This window comes from Pristis pectinata, chromosome 20, assembly GCF_009764475.1.
Source record: "Pristis pectinata isolate sPriPec2 chromosome 20, sPriPec2.1.pri, whole genome shotgun sequence".
Taxonomy (NCBI): Eukaryota; Metazoa; Chordata; class Chondrichthyes; order Rhinopristiformes; family Pristidae; genus Pristis; species Pristis pectinata.
In genome coordinates this window covers 7682433-7697122 of record NC_067424.1, presented here as the reverse complement: position 1 = coordinate 7697122, position 14690 = coordinate 7682433, and the positions used below count along the sequence as shown (strand labels likewise).

General features: G+C 44.4%; 1 protein-coding gene and 1 pseudogene across 1 annotated transcript in view; one reads left to right on the top strand and one right to left on the bottom strand.

Moving 5' to 3' along the window:
• LOC127581021 (uncharacterized) overlaps positions 1 to 14690 on the top strand; it is a 151421-nt gene that overhangs the window by 124479 nt on the left and 12252 nt on the right. Inside the window, exons 17-18 of the mRNA XM_052035079.1 lie at positions 6747 to 6800; positions 7033 to 7380. Of these exons, the coding sequence (XP_051891039.1) occupies positions 6747 to 6800; positions 7033 to 7380 (402 nt within the window). The remainder of the gene's footprint in view (positions 1 to 6746; positions 6801 to 7032; positions 7381 to 14690) is intronic.
• Positions 2349 to 2873, bottom strand: LOC127580797 (60S ribosomal protein L11-like; annotated as a pseudogene).

The window sequence follows — 14690 nt, the reverse complement described above, 5'->3', positions numbered from 1 at the left end:
TACTGGAGAGGATTCTGTGAGAAGGATCTACCTGCATTTAGAAAGATAAAGACTGATTAGGGATAGTCAGCATGGCTTTGTGTGTGGGGAATCATGCCTCAGGAATTTTGATTGGTTTGATTAGGAGGATTGACGAGGGAAGGGCACTGGTGTTGCCTACGTGGACTTTAGCAAGGACTTTGACAAGGTCCCACATGGTAGGCTGGTACAGAAGGTGAGAAGACATGGCAATCCACAGTGAGATAGCCAATTGGATTACAAAATTAGCTTAGTGGAAGGGGTAAGAGGGTGGTGGTAGTGTGTTGGTTTTTAGATTGGAGGCCTGTGACCAGTGATGTGTCACAGGCATCAGTACTGGGCCTCCTTTTGTTTGTCATATAGATTAATGATTTGGAAGAGATTATATTTTTCTCTTCCTTATAGGTGTGCTCCCCTTTCTCAGTTTCATTCAGTACCTCCATGAGGTACCAATACTCCCTCTCTGTTTTTCCTCTCTATTTTTACAAACCTATTTCAACCTGCAATGTCTAATCTCCAGACCTAATTAGTTCTGTAACTGATGATCACAGATGGTCTCCCTTCTCTCTGTCAACATTAGTTTAGTCTCCATTGGCTCTGCTGTTTTAATTGGTACACTAAGATGACAGAGGAACAAGGAGGTAAATGTTTCAAACATAAAGGCGTCTCCTTTCCTCCCATTAATTCTGTATTTCTTCCCCCCTTTACTCAGTTACACGACATAGAGTGTGGGGCGCTGGCTGCTCTTAGCTCTGCTGGGGTTCTGGAGTATCTCAGTCACATGGTTCACGAGAGCAACTGAGGTAGGTTTCATGGGCATCAGTAAAATCGCTGAATGCTCCCAAATGGTTTCCATTAATGCTTTCAGATATACTGTGAACGTGTCAAAGCCCTTGAGCCAGTTTCAGACCGAGTTCTGTTTCGAGCAGCCGCGTGAAATAAAGCAGAGGTCCTTGTGTCAATGAGTCTGATGACTTCACCATTTCCTTTTGCAGAAATGCAATGAATCAAATCCTCACAGCTTGGCCCAAGAGGTAAAATTCCCCCGTGACACCGACTGAGTTGGAATTTTATGACAAGACCAAATGTTCAATTTTTTTTTGATTTGCATGCCGAATATCAACTGTACAGTATTAATATCTTTTCTCATTAAATTATTCACTGAATAAAGGTGAAATCAAATCAAAACAATGTTGCCATCCTTGAAGGGGATGTCTTTGTTTCCAGAATTTCATCTCTGAAACTTTTCCAGCCACTCTGCATCAAAGTAAGTCCCAATTCGTGCACAGTGAATGAGAGATCCTTTACCAACACTGGGGCGAGGAGATCTCTCAAATCGCAAAATATCTCTGGATCAATCTCCGCTTTTAAAATGCCCATATATTACATCATTTTGGGCTGTCAAGACGCCGCCTTCTCCTTCAAGGTCGGGCATTTTATTTGCTTTAAACAACATGTCTATTCATTTCATTATCAAGGTCCAAACCTTGGACATGACATGCTGCGATTCCCGCTGTGGCCAGTCGGGGCAGCAGTGACACTGCAAACGTGGTGCATGTGAGCATCCAGTGATTGGTCAACGCCACTGACACCGAAACCTCTGGGCTGCTGTGCCCTGCACTCTGTTAGAGACACACAGAGACCTTTGACGAATGGGATTCCACCCGAGTAGTCACAGCAAAAACTCTACGCACATCAGTGCTCCAACTACAATCCCCTCCGTGAATTTGTAGTCCTCAGAATAGACTGAGATACAGCACAAAAAAATCCAGAGGATTATTTTAAAAAGCAGCATACTAACTACTGACACGAGATTCTGCAGATGCTGGAATCTGGAGCAACACACACGCACACACAATGCTGGACGATCACAGCAGGTCAGGCAGCATCTACGGAGGGAAATGAACAGTCGACGTTTCGGGTCAAGACCCTTCATCAGGTCTCGATTCGAAACGTCAACTGTTTATTTCCCTCCATAGATGCTGCATGAACTGCACTGCTAAATTCCTCCAGAACATTGTGCATATTAATAATTGAGTTACCGGTGCAATTTGCCGCCAGCGAATCTGTTCCGTTCTTTGAGATGCAGGCTGAACTCACGACTCTGCTGTCCAATAGGATAACAACATAAACACGCACATTGATACAGAGATAACAGCTGATCCATGCTTAAGGACACACCACAATTTCCAAAACGAAAATGCTGAAATCCCCGCGTCAACAAGAGGAGAGATGAGGAGCTCTAGGTATCTGCTGTGAACATAAACTCGGCACATTACTTTTTTTTACAATTAGTTTGTCCCTATTGCATGATTCACACGTTCTTCAAATTATTTTCCAGGCAGCAGGATACCATCTTATTTCTGCTGAAACCACCTCGTCGATTATTCCTTGGAAATTTTATTCTTTGCACTGATGCGTCCTCTTTCGATCTTCTTATCAGAAATACTGAAACCAGGTCACCCCTGACCACGTCGAAATCCAGACCATAAATTCCAATGCTAGGATCATATTTAATGCCCAGATCAATGTGTTCTCGGATCCCAAAGCCAAAGTTCCCCGTGTTACAGAAGTTGCTCTTCCTCAATTCATACCCCCGCACCTTTAGACCCTTCTCTAAAATTTCTTCAGCTTTGGCCCCGCAAATTGTACAGTGAACAGCAATCTTCTCGTTTCTCCGAATGCCAAAGGACCGCACTGTATAGCGAGCTTTTGAAAACACTGGGGTCTGGCCAGTGAGTTGCTCCAGCACTTTAGCAGCTCTGGTGAGTCTGTCATCACTTTCACCTACACAGATGTTCAGACAGTTTCCTAATGCGGAGCTCACGCATAGGGTTTTCTTTCTTTTCACTCGCTATCGCTGCAGCGCCTATGGGGCCATTTCCATATTGCAGGCAGATCCCTCCTCTATCACAGACCAAGTGGCGTCTCACTGGGAAAGGAAATGGGCGGCACCACTGCAGAGAAAGGGAGATTTAAAAACTTCTGAGTGTCTGTCTACAGGAGATGGATCTGACACCAACCGTGGAGTTTACAAGAACTCAGACTGTGCGCTCAGATACTACGCACTGTGAACAAGCTCTGCACTGACTGCTGCATTAGTGGCTATAATTTATATACGCTGTCTGGACCAAGGGTTGTGGGGGATGAATTGCCCGTCAATCTTTAAAATGGAATTCTCACCTCATAATTCAAGTGATGTCTTTATTGACATTTGCACAAATTGCTAAATTTGTTTATTGTCACATGTACCTCGTGAGGTACAGTGAAAAACTTTGTTTTCCGTGCTAGTCAAACAGATCATTCTTCACGTCAGTACATCGAGGTAGTACAAGCGAAAAGCAATAACAGAATCCAGAATATAGCGTTAGAGTAACAGAGAAAATGCAGTACAGGCAGAGAATAAGGTACAAGTACATGACGAGGTAGATTGTCAGATCAAGAGTTGATTTGATCGTCAAAGAGGTCGGTTCAATGGTCTAATAACACCGGGGTAGAAGCTGTCCTTGAACCTGGTGGTGTGTGGTTTCAGGCTTTTGTATCTTCTGCCCGATGGGAAGGGGCGGGGTGGGGGGGGGGGGGGTTGGTGCTGTGGAGAGAGAATGACGGGGGTGGGAGCCGTAGATTGCCTGAGTGTAAGAGTCCTAGTTGGGGTGGGATTTGTTAATTGTACCCAGGAAGGATTTTTAAATCCTACTGGGGAGGGAGCTGTCCTTGACCTTATTTTGAAGAATGAGAATGGGCAAGTGTGGTTGATGAACCCTTTGCAAACAGTGACCACAACTCAGTAGAGCTTTCAGATAGACATGGAGAAAGATGAGCTTGGATCTAGTGTTATGGTCTTAAACAGGGGGAGGGCTGACTTTGTAGTATAAGACAGGACCTGGCAAAAATAGACTGGGAGCAGCTGCTTGAGAGAGAAACAACATCCGATAAATTGGAGGCACTTAAAAATGTCATAGTAAGAGTTCAGAGTCAGCATGTCCCTGCGAGGGTAGGAAGCAAAGATGGTAAGATTAAGGAATCTTGGTTAGCAAAGGAAATTGAGGGTTTGATTAGGAAAAGGAAAGAAACATGTGCCAAGTGCAGGAAATTGTTATCAAGTTATTAAGTGAGTCCTTTGAGGTTGAGAGCGGATACAGAAGAGATCTTAAGAAAAGTGGAGGAACAAAAAGGGGACATGAAATTGAGATTTAACGAGATTACCAAAACCATTTAAGAATATACTAGAAGCAGGAGGGAAGCTAGGGAAAGAGTAGGCCCTTTCGGGGGCCAAAATGGAAGTCTTTATGTGGACTCAGATGATATGTGTGGTGTCCTGAAATAATACTTCATGTCCTTATTCACCAGGGAGAAGGGTGGAGGGCACGGATATGTAGGCAGGAGTGAGCTGATAGTCTGGAATATAGGTGGATCAGGAAAGACAAGGTGTTAGAGATATTGACACACATTAAGGTGGACAAGTCCCCAGGGTCTGATGAAATCTATCCCACCTTGATATGGAAATTAAAAGGAAGATTGCTGGGGCTCTGATGGAGATCTCTCCATCATCTTTAGCCACGGGTGAGGTTCTGAAAGACTGGAGGGTAGATAATTTTGTTCCCATATTCGAGAAGGGCAGTCGGGATAAGCCAGGAAACTACAGGCCGTTGAGCCTTACGTCAGTAGTCAGTAAACTATTGGAAAAAATTCTTAGGAATAGTATTTATGTTGCCAGCACTGGGACTATGAGTAATAATGAGAGACTGAATCATATAGGATTGTTTTCTTTCAAGCAAAAGAGGCTGACCGGTGACCATATAGAGGTGTATAAATTTATGAGCAGCATAGATAAAGTGGACGGTCTTTTTCCCAGGATAGGGAAGTCTAAGACTAGAGGGCAGAGGTTGAAGATGAGAGGGGAAAGATGTAAAGGGTAACAGGTACATGGATAGAAAAGGTTTGGAGATATCTGGGCCAAATGTGGTCATACAGGACTAGTTGGGGAAGGTACCTTAGTCGGCATGGATGAGTTGGGCCAAAGGGCCTGTTTCTGTGCTGTATAATGTTATAATGCTGAGCTTTCAATCTCACTCCATCTGAAGCTTTCTCTCTGTTAATTCTATATAATCAAAGTCATTGATTTAAGTTTGTGCCTCTGGCTTTTCATTTTATACTGAATATTTACATTCTCTGCTTCTGTTTCTTTTTTATTTCTGATCTGATATCTTAACATCTCATTTCCTTTGTTAACCTTCCTTTATCCTTTTTCCTTTCTGCTCTAGTCTCTTTATCTTCCCCTTATCCATTATTACACCTTTGAGGATACTTAAAAGGTCACAAAAAATGAACTGACTTTGGAACAGATTCTCTTTTTCATCAGGATCAGAGGGCATAAGTTCAGACATTAGGAGGGATTTCTTCCAAAAGCTTAAGATATTTGATTGGCATTGTGGAGGATTTAGCCCTTATTTTTGAGATTCAAACACTTTCTGAATCATCCTACTCCACCCCAACCATCTCCACACCACCACTTCACCATCCGCCTGCCCGTGGGAGTGAACATCACCAACGACCTGTCCTGGACAAACCACGTGGATGCCATGGCCAAGAAAGCTCACCAGCGCCTCTACTTCCTCAGGAGGCTAAAGAAATTTGGTTTGTCCCCTTTGACTCTCACCAACTTTTACTGATGCACCATAGAAAGCATCTTATCAGGATGTATCACGGCTTGGTATGGCAACTGCTCTGCCCAAGATCACAAGAAGCTGCAGAGAGTTGTGGACACAGCCCAGCGCATCATGGACACCAGTCTCCTCTCCTTGGACTCTGTCTTTATCTCTCATTGTCTTGGTGAAGCAGCCAGCATAATCAAAGACCCCACCCACCCGGGACGTTCTCTTTTCTCTCCTCTTCCATCAGGTAGAAGATACAGGAGCCTGATGGCACGTACCACCAGACTTAAAGACAGCTTTTACCTCACTGTGATAAGACTATTGAACAGTTCCCTCTCCAATGAGATGGACTACGACCTATGACCTCATGACCTCACGATCTACCTTGTTGTTACCTTGCACCTTATCGCACTGCACTTTCTCTGTAGCTGTGACACTTTACTCTGTACTGTTATTGTTTTTTTTAACTGTACTACATCAATGCACTCTGTACTAACTTGATGTAACTGCACTGTGTAATGAATTGAGCTGTAAGATCGGTTTGTAAGACACGTTTTTCACTGTACCTCGGTACAAGTGACAATAATAAACCAATACCAATACCAAGTCTGAGACAGAGATACAGACCTGGTTCCTTCCCAAGGTCTCCCTCATTGTGTAGCCTCTCCCCATTCACTAGTCCAGGTGCATTGGTGGAGGAGGGATCACTGGAAGAGGAGGCCTCCCACTGACAGGAGGAGCAGGAGGTTCAGCTTCCAACGCTGTGTCAAGGGATCAGCTTCTTCAGCCAATGGATGATGAGGGACTTGGCAGTTCAGTGATCAGGAAGGGTCTCTGCCAATCTACTCGACTTCCAAATTGAGTTGAGGGGAGTACAGGCATTGATGAGATGATGAGTGGTACAAACAGGTTGGGCAATAAGGCCCAGTGTTACCAGAGTGATGAATGTGGGCCAGTACACCCAAGAGCACTTTGAACAGGTAATATCGTGGGATCTTTGTGTGCATTTGAGAGTACAGACCGGGCTTGGATTTAACGACAGATTGACTCTCAAACATTGTTGCACTCCCTCAGTACTGCAGTGGGAGGCCTACCCAGGCATTCTGGAGTCGAAAATGAACCCACAAGGTACCGACACAGGGGAGAGAGCACTGACACAGCTGGCACAGTAACAGCACTGCCTGCACTTCAGACCGAGATCATTGGCTGTGAAGTGATGGGACACACCCTGGGAACTTGACAAGGTGCAATATTGAAATCAACGTTCTTCATAATCGTGGTGCTTTGCAGCTGTATTTTGTGTTTGACAGATACCCTCTGCAGAGCATTACCCTGATAAAAATATAATTGTATTAAACAGTTCATTTCCGATCATATTTGAAGAATTTACCTTTCAGTTTTAGGTGCATCGTGGCGAGAGATATAGGTAAGTGGGGCAGTGGGAGGAGCGATCACAATCGATTGTCGCTATGCAGCAATTACCGCTGGCGCTCAGATTGTTGTTTCCGTGGGTGGAGTCGCCAGTGTTCAGTTTTAAGTGAGGAACAGGGACAGAGGGGAAGAGTATCAATCACAGATAACCCGGCACGGAGCATATTTACTGTTACTGTGGAGGATCTTCACTCTGGAGATACAGGATGGTACAGCTGTGGGATTACAACACCCGGCCTGGATCCAATGTTTCCCGGACATCTACAGGTCTCTGACGGTACGTTTCTCAGCGATTGACTTTATGTCTCCACTGAAATGTCTGATCCATGTTTTCTCTGGGAAGGATCTGGACAGCACCGATATCCCGAGGCTCCGCAGCAGTGCAGAGTCCTGCGGGGAGCGGGCAGGGGAGGGAATTTTAGCCATGCAGCCTGCCCATGTTTACTGTGTAGAAAAGAAACCTCCTCAAGTCCGTCATTTGCTGTGTGACGGGAGTTATGCTCATTCAGATCAGTGAAGTCGACCTGATCAGTGAAGTCGACCTGATCAGTGAAATCACCCGAAATCGACAAACTATCACCTAATATTTCTAACTCCATTATGAAGGTGCCATAATGTTTAGCTTCTCCCATTTGCAAATAATACTCGCATTTAGAACCTCCAAGGGTCATTTTAACGTCGGGTTCCCTTCGCATGTAAATTCTGAACAAACTGACACTTCTTACTTACAGTTTCACTCCCCGTTGACCACTGCAAGGCGCTACTCACTCGTGTTACTCAGCGACCAACTTTTCTTTGTTGGCCTTTGAGGTGTTTGTGCACTGACTTGACATGTGCTTAAACTTAATGTACTTCAGGTTGAACAAATGATTGCAGCATTCCCTGTCTGCTGTCATTTCTTAACACCAAATCAAAATGCAATCTATCCTCCAATAATACAGTTTCTCACTGAACAAAACTTCTCAGAGAGCTGAAATAATTAATTATTATTAGTGACTGACGTGTGAAATAAAGAATAACTAAAACTGGAATTTGAATCTGTGGAGCACCTGTAACGTGGAAACACAAACAGAAAGAGATAAAAATTCATACAAATCAAGCAGACATTGGACAAGGAGCCAAATGTACTTGGAGGATGGAGAGTTTATCAAAGAGAATTATGTTTTTTTTCTCTTTGGGTTTCGAGGGTAACTGTAAAAGTCATTCATTGTCCATCCCTGATTGCACTTGAGAAGGTGTCAATGAGCCAAATTTTTAATGCACTGCAGTCTTCTGGTGAAGGTGTTCCCACAGTGCTGCTGGGAGGGAGTTCCAGCATTTAGCTTCAGCAACCTCCTCCACCCCATCTGGCTCCACTTGCCTATCATCCCCCTACCCCCATGTAGTTCCACCTATCACCTGCCAGTCTCTGGCTCACCATTCCCCACCCTTCTCTTTACACTGGCTATCTTCCCTCTGCTCTCTCAGTCCTGACACATGATCTCGACCAGAAACATCGCCCATTCCTTTGTCTCAACAGATGCTGCTGGACGCACCGAGTTCTTGCAGCAGTTGGTTTTTCCCTCGAGATTCCAGCATCTGCAGTCGCGTGTGTCTCCATTCAGGAATTGGAGATGCATAAATGAGCTGGACCTCGAGGGATGACCAGTACAAGAACAGTGAAATTTGACGGCACTTCATTGCCAGGGAAATGAGTCAGAAGGATAGGTGTCGCAGATTATGGCTGCGATATGTTCAGCAGTGTATACAATTGCATAAAGTATTCTGCATAAGCATGCAATGCAAGGGAACAAGCTTAAATATAATTTCATAGAATTAATGGCATTGAGCTTAGTGTCGAGTGAAACGAGACAATTAATGTTTCTGGGTACAAATCAAATTCAACATAAGCGGAAGGTGCCAGAATTAATCAAAGTTTTCCGGAATTCAGAAAATGAATAAATCTGAAATAAATGTTTCTCATTGAGGTGTGGGCACGTGATCAGAAGCCCAGACTGTTGATTTGGAGGCATGAGTTCAAATCCTACCATTGGAGAAGAGGAGTTTATGGTCTGGTCGTGAAATAATTCTAGAATTAAAAAGCTAGTATCAGGAACACTGACTATCAAACAACAGATTGTTAAAAAATATTTAAGTTACCTGAGGAAGCAAATCTACAGTCCTCTCCTCTGTATCCCACTCCAGATCCTCCAATGAGTTGGACTCATAATTGCACCTCTGAATTAGCCCACTGAGACAATAAATCCCAGACTTTCCACTCACCATATCCATTTTTTTAACAAATTTAATTCATTCAAGGGATGGGGGCTACATACGCTGAGTCAATTGCACTTAATTGCCCATCCCTAATTGTCTTGAGAAGGTGATGGTGAGCTGCCTTCTTGAACTGCTGCAGTCCTTGAAGTGTGGGTGTACCCACAATTGGTATTGGTGTTGGTATTGGTTTATTATTGTCACTTGTACTGAGGTACAGTGAAAAGCTTGTCTTACAAACCGATTGTACAGGTCAATTCATTACACAGTGCAGTTACGTTGAGTTAAAAAAAGTGCATTGATGTAGTACAGGTAAAAACAGTAACAGTACAGAGTAAAGGGTCACAGCTACAGAGAAAGTGCAGTGCAATAAGGTGAAAGGTCACAACAAGGTAGATCGTGAGGTCATAGTCCATCTCACTGTATAAGGGAACCATTCAATAGTCTTATCACAGTGGGGTAGAAGCTGTTCTTAAGTCTAGTGGTACGTGCCCTCAGGCACCTGTATCTTCTACCTGATGGAAGAGGAGAGAAGAGAGAATGACCCGGGTGGGTGGGGTCTTTAATTATGCTGGCTGCTTCGCCAAGACAACGAGAGGTAAAGACCAAGTCCAAGGAGGGGAGGCTGGTGTCCGTGATGCGCTAGGCTGTGTCCACAACTCTCTGCAGCTTCTTGCAGTCCTGGGCAGAGCAGTTGCCGTACCAAGCCATGATACATCCAGATAGGATGATTTCTATGCTTTGCTTTGCTTTGCTTTGCTGTTAGAGACAAGAGTTCAAGCACTGTGACCCAGCGAGGATGAAGGAACGGTGATATGTTTCCAAGTCAGGATGGTGTGTGGCTTGGAGGACAACTTCCAGGTGGCGGTGGTGTTCCCCATGAGATCGCTGCCCTTGTCCCTCTGGCTGGTAGAGGTCATGGTTTGGAAGTTGCTGCCAAAGGAGTCTTGGTGAGTGGCTGCAGTGCATCCTTTGGAAGGTACAAACAGCTGCTACTGTGTGTCAGTGGTGGAGTGAGTGAGAATGTATAAAAAATTCAGAGTCTATTTAGCCATGAGATTGCTAGCATTCTGCTAAATGATGAGGTTTAAACAGCACTCATGCCTTATCATCGGTCACTTTGCTCTTACTTATCAAATGTATATAGCTATCTGAAATAGAGTGTTAAATGAGGAAGAAGGCAGCAGGGACCCTGGTTGTGGAATGACAGTGAGCCTGCTGATGGTCTGACCTCTAAGAGTTTAATGTTTACTCAGTATATTTAACAAAATAAGTGCACTACTGTTCATCAAATGGTTGAAAATATTGAAGAGTGTTAAAATCTTGACTAGACAGACTAATAACCACACGTGGGTGGATTGTGTTGAATTGTGAGAGGAACCAGAAAATCATGTAAAAAAAGATGCTGAGAATCATGAGAAAATTCTCCCTCACTTCCAGCAGCCCTGGGTCCGTATATTAGAGTAAGAGGTAAAGCAGCTAAACAGGAGTTTGTTCAAAACTTGGACAGTCAAAGCCCGGGTTCCTGTAAAGTCCGCGGTTGGTTTCAGATCCATCTCTTGTAGATGGACGCTCATCAGATTATTAAACATGTGGTGGTATCCCCATTTTCTCCCCCAGTGGGATGTCCCAATTGGTCTGGGATGGTGCGGGGCCTGCCCGTAATCTGTAGATTAGTCCCACCCTGGGATTTCCGTCTATTCCAGACCCTGCCCGCAACTGGTTTAATGGGAGGTGCCCAGAACCACAGATTGGATCTTGAATGCCACAGGGGACAGTGCCCACACTCTCCCATTTATTAACATCAGTGGGGGTGACAGGGCCCAGACTCTTTGGCCCATCAGCTGCTTCTCTAACCTGTATTAATGATTTGGATGAGGATTTAGTTGGTAAATTTGCAGATGGCACAAAAATTTGTGGTCCAGTGAACAGTAAAGAAGGTTACCTATGATCACGATAGGATCTAGATCACCTGGGAAAGTGACCCTGTTTCTGTGCTCTATAGATCTATGACTCTATGTTCAGCAGCGACCATTCTTGACACTGGCTGCTCCATGTTTAAGCTACATGTTGGCTGCAGTGATTCTCATGGCAAATAGCACAGCTTCACATCCATCTCTTTGATGGCCAGTGGGTCAGGGACAGTTCATAGGCAGAGGCTCCGCAGGTGGGCGAAGCAAGTGGGTGTGGGCACTTGGATAGGGCTTGTTCTTATTGGCAGATTTTGTTTTTGAGGGCGGGGCTCATGTCAAGAACGTGGCTTGGTTTTCAGGCAGGGCTTATTTTCAAGGGCTGAACGTTCCAATGGGCAGGACTTGGTTTGATTCCCAGTTCAGTTCCAGCAGCCAACTATACCATAAGAGCATAAGACATAGGAACAGAATTGGCCCATTCAACCTATCGGGTTTGCTCCGCCATTCAATCATGGATTTTTTTTTCAACCCCATTCTCCCATCTTCTCCCTGTAACCTTTAACCCCCCTTACCAATCAAGAACCTATCAATCTCTGTCTTAACTACACCCAATGGCTTGTCCTCCACAGCCCTCTGTGGCAACATGTTGCATAGATTCACCACCCTCTGGCTGAAGAAATTCCTCCTCATCTCAGTTTTAGTGGGACGTCTCTTTATTCTGAGGCTGTGCATTCAGATCCTAGACTCTCCTACTAATGGAAACATCCTCTCCAAATCCACTACATCCAGGCTTTTCAGTATCCGATTGGTTTCAATGAGATCCTTCTTCACCTTTCTGAACTCTATCCAGTACAGGCCCAGAGACATCAAACGCTCCTCATAGGTTAATATTCTTTGTACTCTCACCCCATGCAAAGAACTGACCCGTGTCTCAGCTTGGAGACTCCAAAACACAACTAGTTGCTCTTGACCCACTGGGCAGTCCAGGAAATGCCCTGACCTTGATATAAGCCCCACACATGACCTTTGTAATGTAGCCCATTGTAACAAGCCCCGCTGTTGCGAGCGAGGGAGTTGGAATTTTCCACTCAACCTCATTTTATCTTAATTAATCTTTTCATGCTCACCTCACCGTCACCATCAACTCTTCAGTCAAGGTCTCATTCACAATCCTGCTGACGTTATCTCTCTGTCTGATAACATTTCCGTTAGTCAACAAAAATTCGATTAGTTTTATTTGTTGAAATTAACTGATAAGATTTTAAATTCTAAGGTGTCCTACTTCTTCAGGTGACTCACTGTGGTTTACAGTTGGGCTTCCTGCCGCCTTCCTTCCTCAATCATAGTTCATGTAACATTCAAAGAGACGTTTTGCATCAAGTAGCATTTGCCTTATCCCTGCGGACTAAGAGCTGAGCGAAGGATAATTGCTGGTTGGGTCTCTGCGAACAAGACAATGTGGATTTTGGTTCTTCTCATCTGTTCCCTGCCCAGTGAGTGACAGTCAGAGTGGGACATTCCTGCAATCATTGGTAGTTTCCACAGCAGAGATGATTAAATATATTTGGACATGTAAAGGTACAAACTACTCAGGGCAGTTTTGAGATGTGGTTTTGTAATTAGCTTCTGTCTGTATCATTGTTCCACACAAATAATCACTGATGTATCTGAAACTATTATTGATTGTGAATGAAATGAAAGGGATATTTACTTGAAAAATTTTGCACAAGTAACATCGTCAAAATGTAAATGCATCCTTTCCATTCATAAGACATGAGTTTTACTGCTCTCCAGTTCTCACTGAAAGCAGCAGAGGAATAACGCCTCAGAATTACTCTCCAATTTATAGCTATTTCTGTTATTTCAAGTCCAATTGTTGAAACGTTTGTTGTCTCAGTTCCTCATGGGCTGAGGCTTGATTCCGCAGTAAGTGACCATTTTCTTCGTCACCCTTGCCTTTAACCATAAACAGATGTCTAATTCAGCAGAACCACATGTTAACCCTTATGCTTTTGTAACCAAATGTTTTTTTAAAATTTTCTCACTGATTCTCAAGGTGCAGGAGTCACTGCTGAAGACATTATTTACTGTCTTGATCTTCATGTTGTACTGGGCTATTGCAGAAGGGCAGTTGTCAGTCCACAGTGAGATAATATGGTGAATGTTGCCCTTAGAATTGTTTTCCCCCCTAAAAAATGCAGTCAACAACACAGAGTCATTTGAAAGATACGATTACTCATGGGTTCGGCAAGGTTTCATACTTGGCCCCTTGCTTTTTATTGCACGCATTAATGATCTAGATAGATGCAGGGAGCATGGCGAAGATGTCTGCCGATAAGAAAAAGACTGGCTGAGTAGCTGACAAGCAGGAGGTAAGATTTCGACCCCAGGGAATATAGATGTTCGGGTCAGTGGGATAGAAAAGTGGCGAATAAAATTTAATCCAGAGAAGTGTGAACTAATGCATTTGGGGATGTCCGAGAAGGCTTGGGAATATAAAGTTAGTGGAAGGATAATGAAGAAAGTGGGGAACAGAGGGACCACAGAGAGTATGATCACAAGTCATTAAACAGAACAGGTGGATGGAAAAGCAGACGGGATGGTTTCCTTAATTCGATGAGGCCCAAGATATAGGGGCAGGGAGAGATTGAGTAATGCCGTCAGTTCTGGTCTCCACATTACGGTAAAGATGTGACGCCACCGGAGGGATGCAGAGGAGAATGAGAAGATGTTGCCACAACTAGGAAGTTATAGCTACGAGGAATGATTAGATCGGCTGGGGTTGTTTTCTCAGGCTTACTGGAGGTGTGAAAAATTATGAAGGACATTGAGTATATGAACAGCAAGAATGTTATTCCCATAGCTGAGGGGTCACAAAAAGGGCGTCGACTGAAAGTAGTTGGCAGAAGGATTGGTGGGGAGAACTTTTTCACTGAGAGAGTGGGAAGGGACTGGAAGTCATCAGATGAAGCGGTGGTGGAGGCAAGGAGCTTACCCATGGAGCCTGGAATATAAATGGAACATCCGTGAGCTGCAGGTCAAAGACCCAGTGCTGAAGGTGGGATCATGTCAGGCAACGTTTATATCTTTATTGGTCACATGTACATCAAAACATACAGTGAAATGCATCTTTTGGGTAGAGTGTTCTGGGGGCAGCCGGCAAGTGTCGCCACGCTTCCGGCGCAAGCACAGCATGCCCACAACTTCCTAACCCGTATGTCTTTGGAAAGCGGGAAGAAACCAAACCGGAGCACCCAGAGGACACCCACGCAGTCACAAGGAGGACGTACAAACTCCTTACAGACAGCGGCGGGAATTGAACCTGGGTCGCTGGTGCTGTAATAGCGTTACGCTAACCGCTACACTACCGTGCCTGAGAAAACAGTTCCACTGCTGAGAGAACACCACAAACATTGGTGGT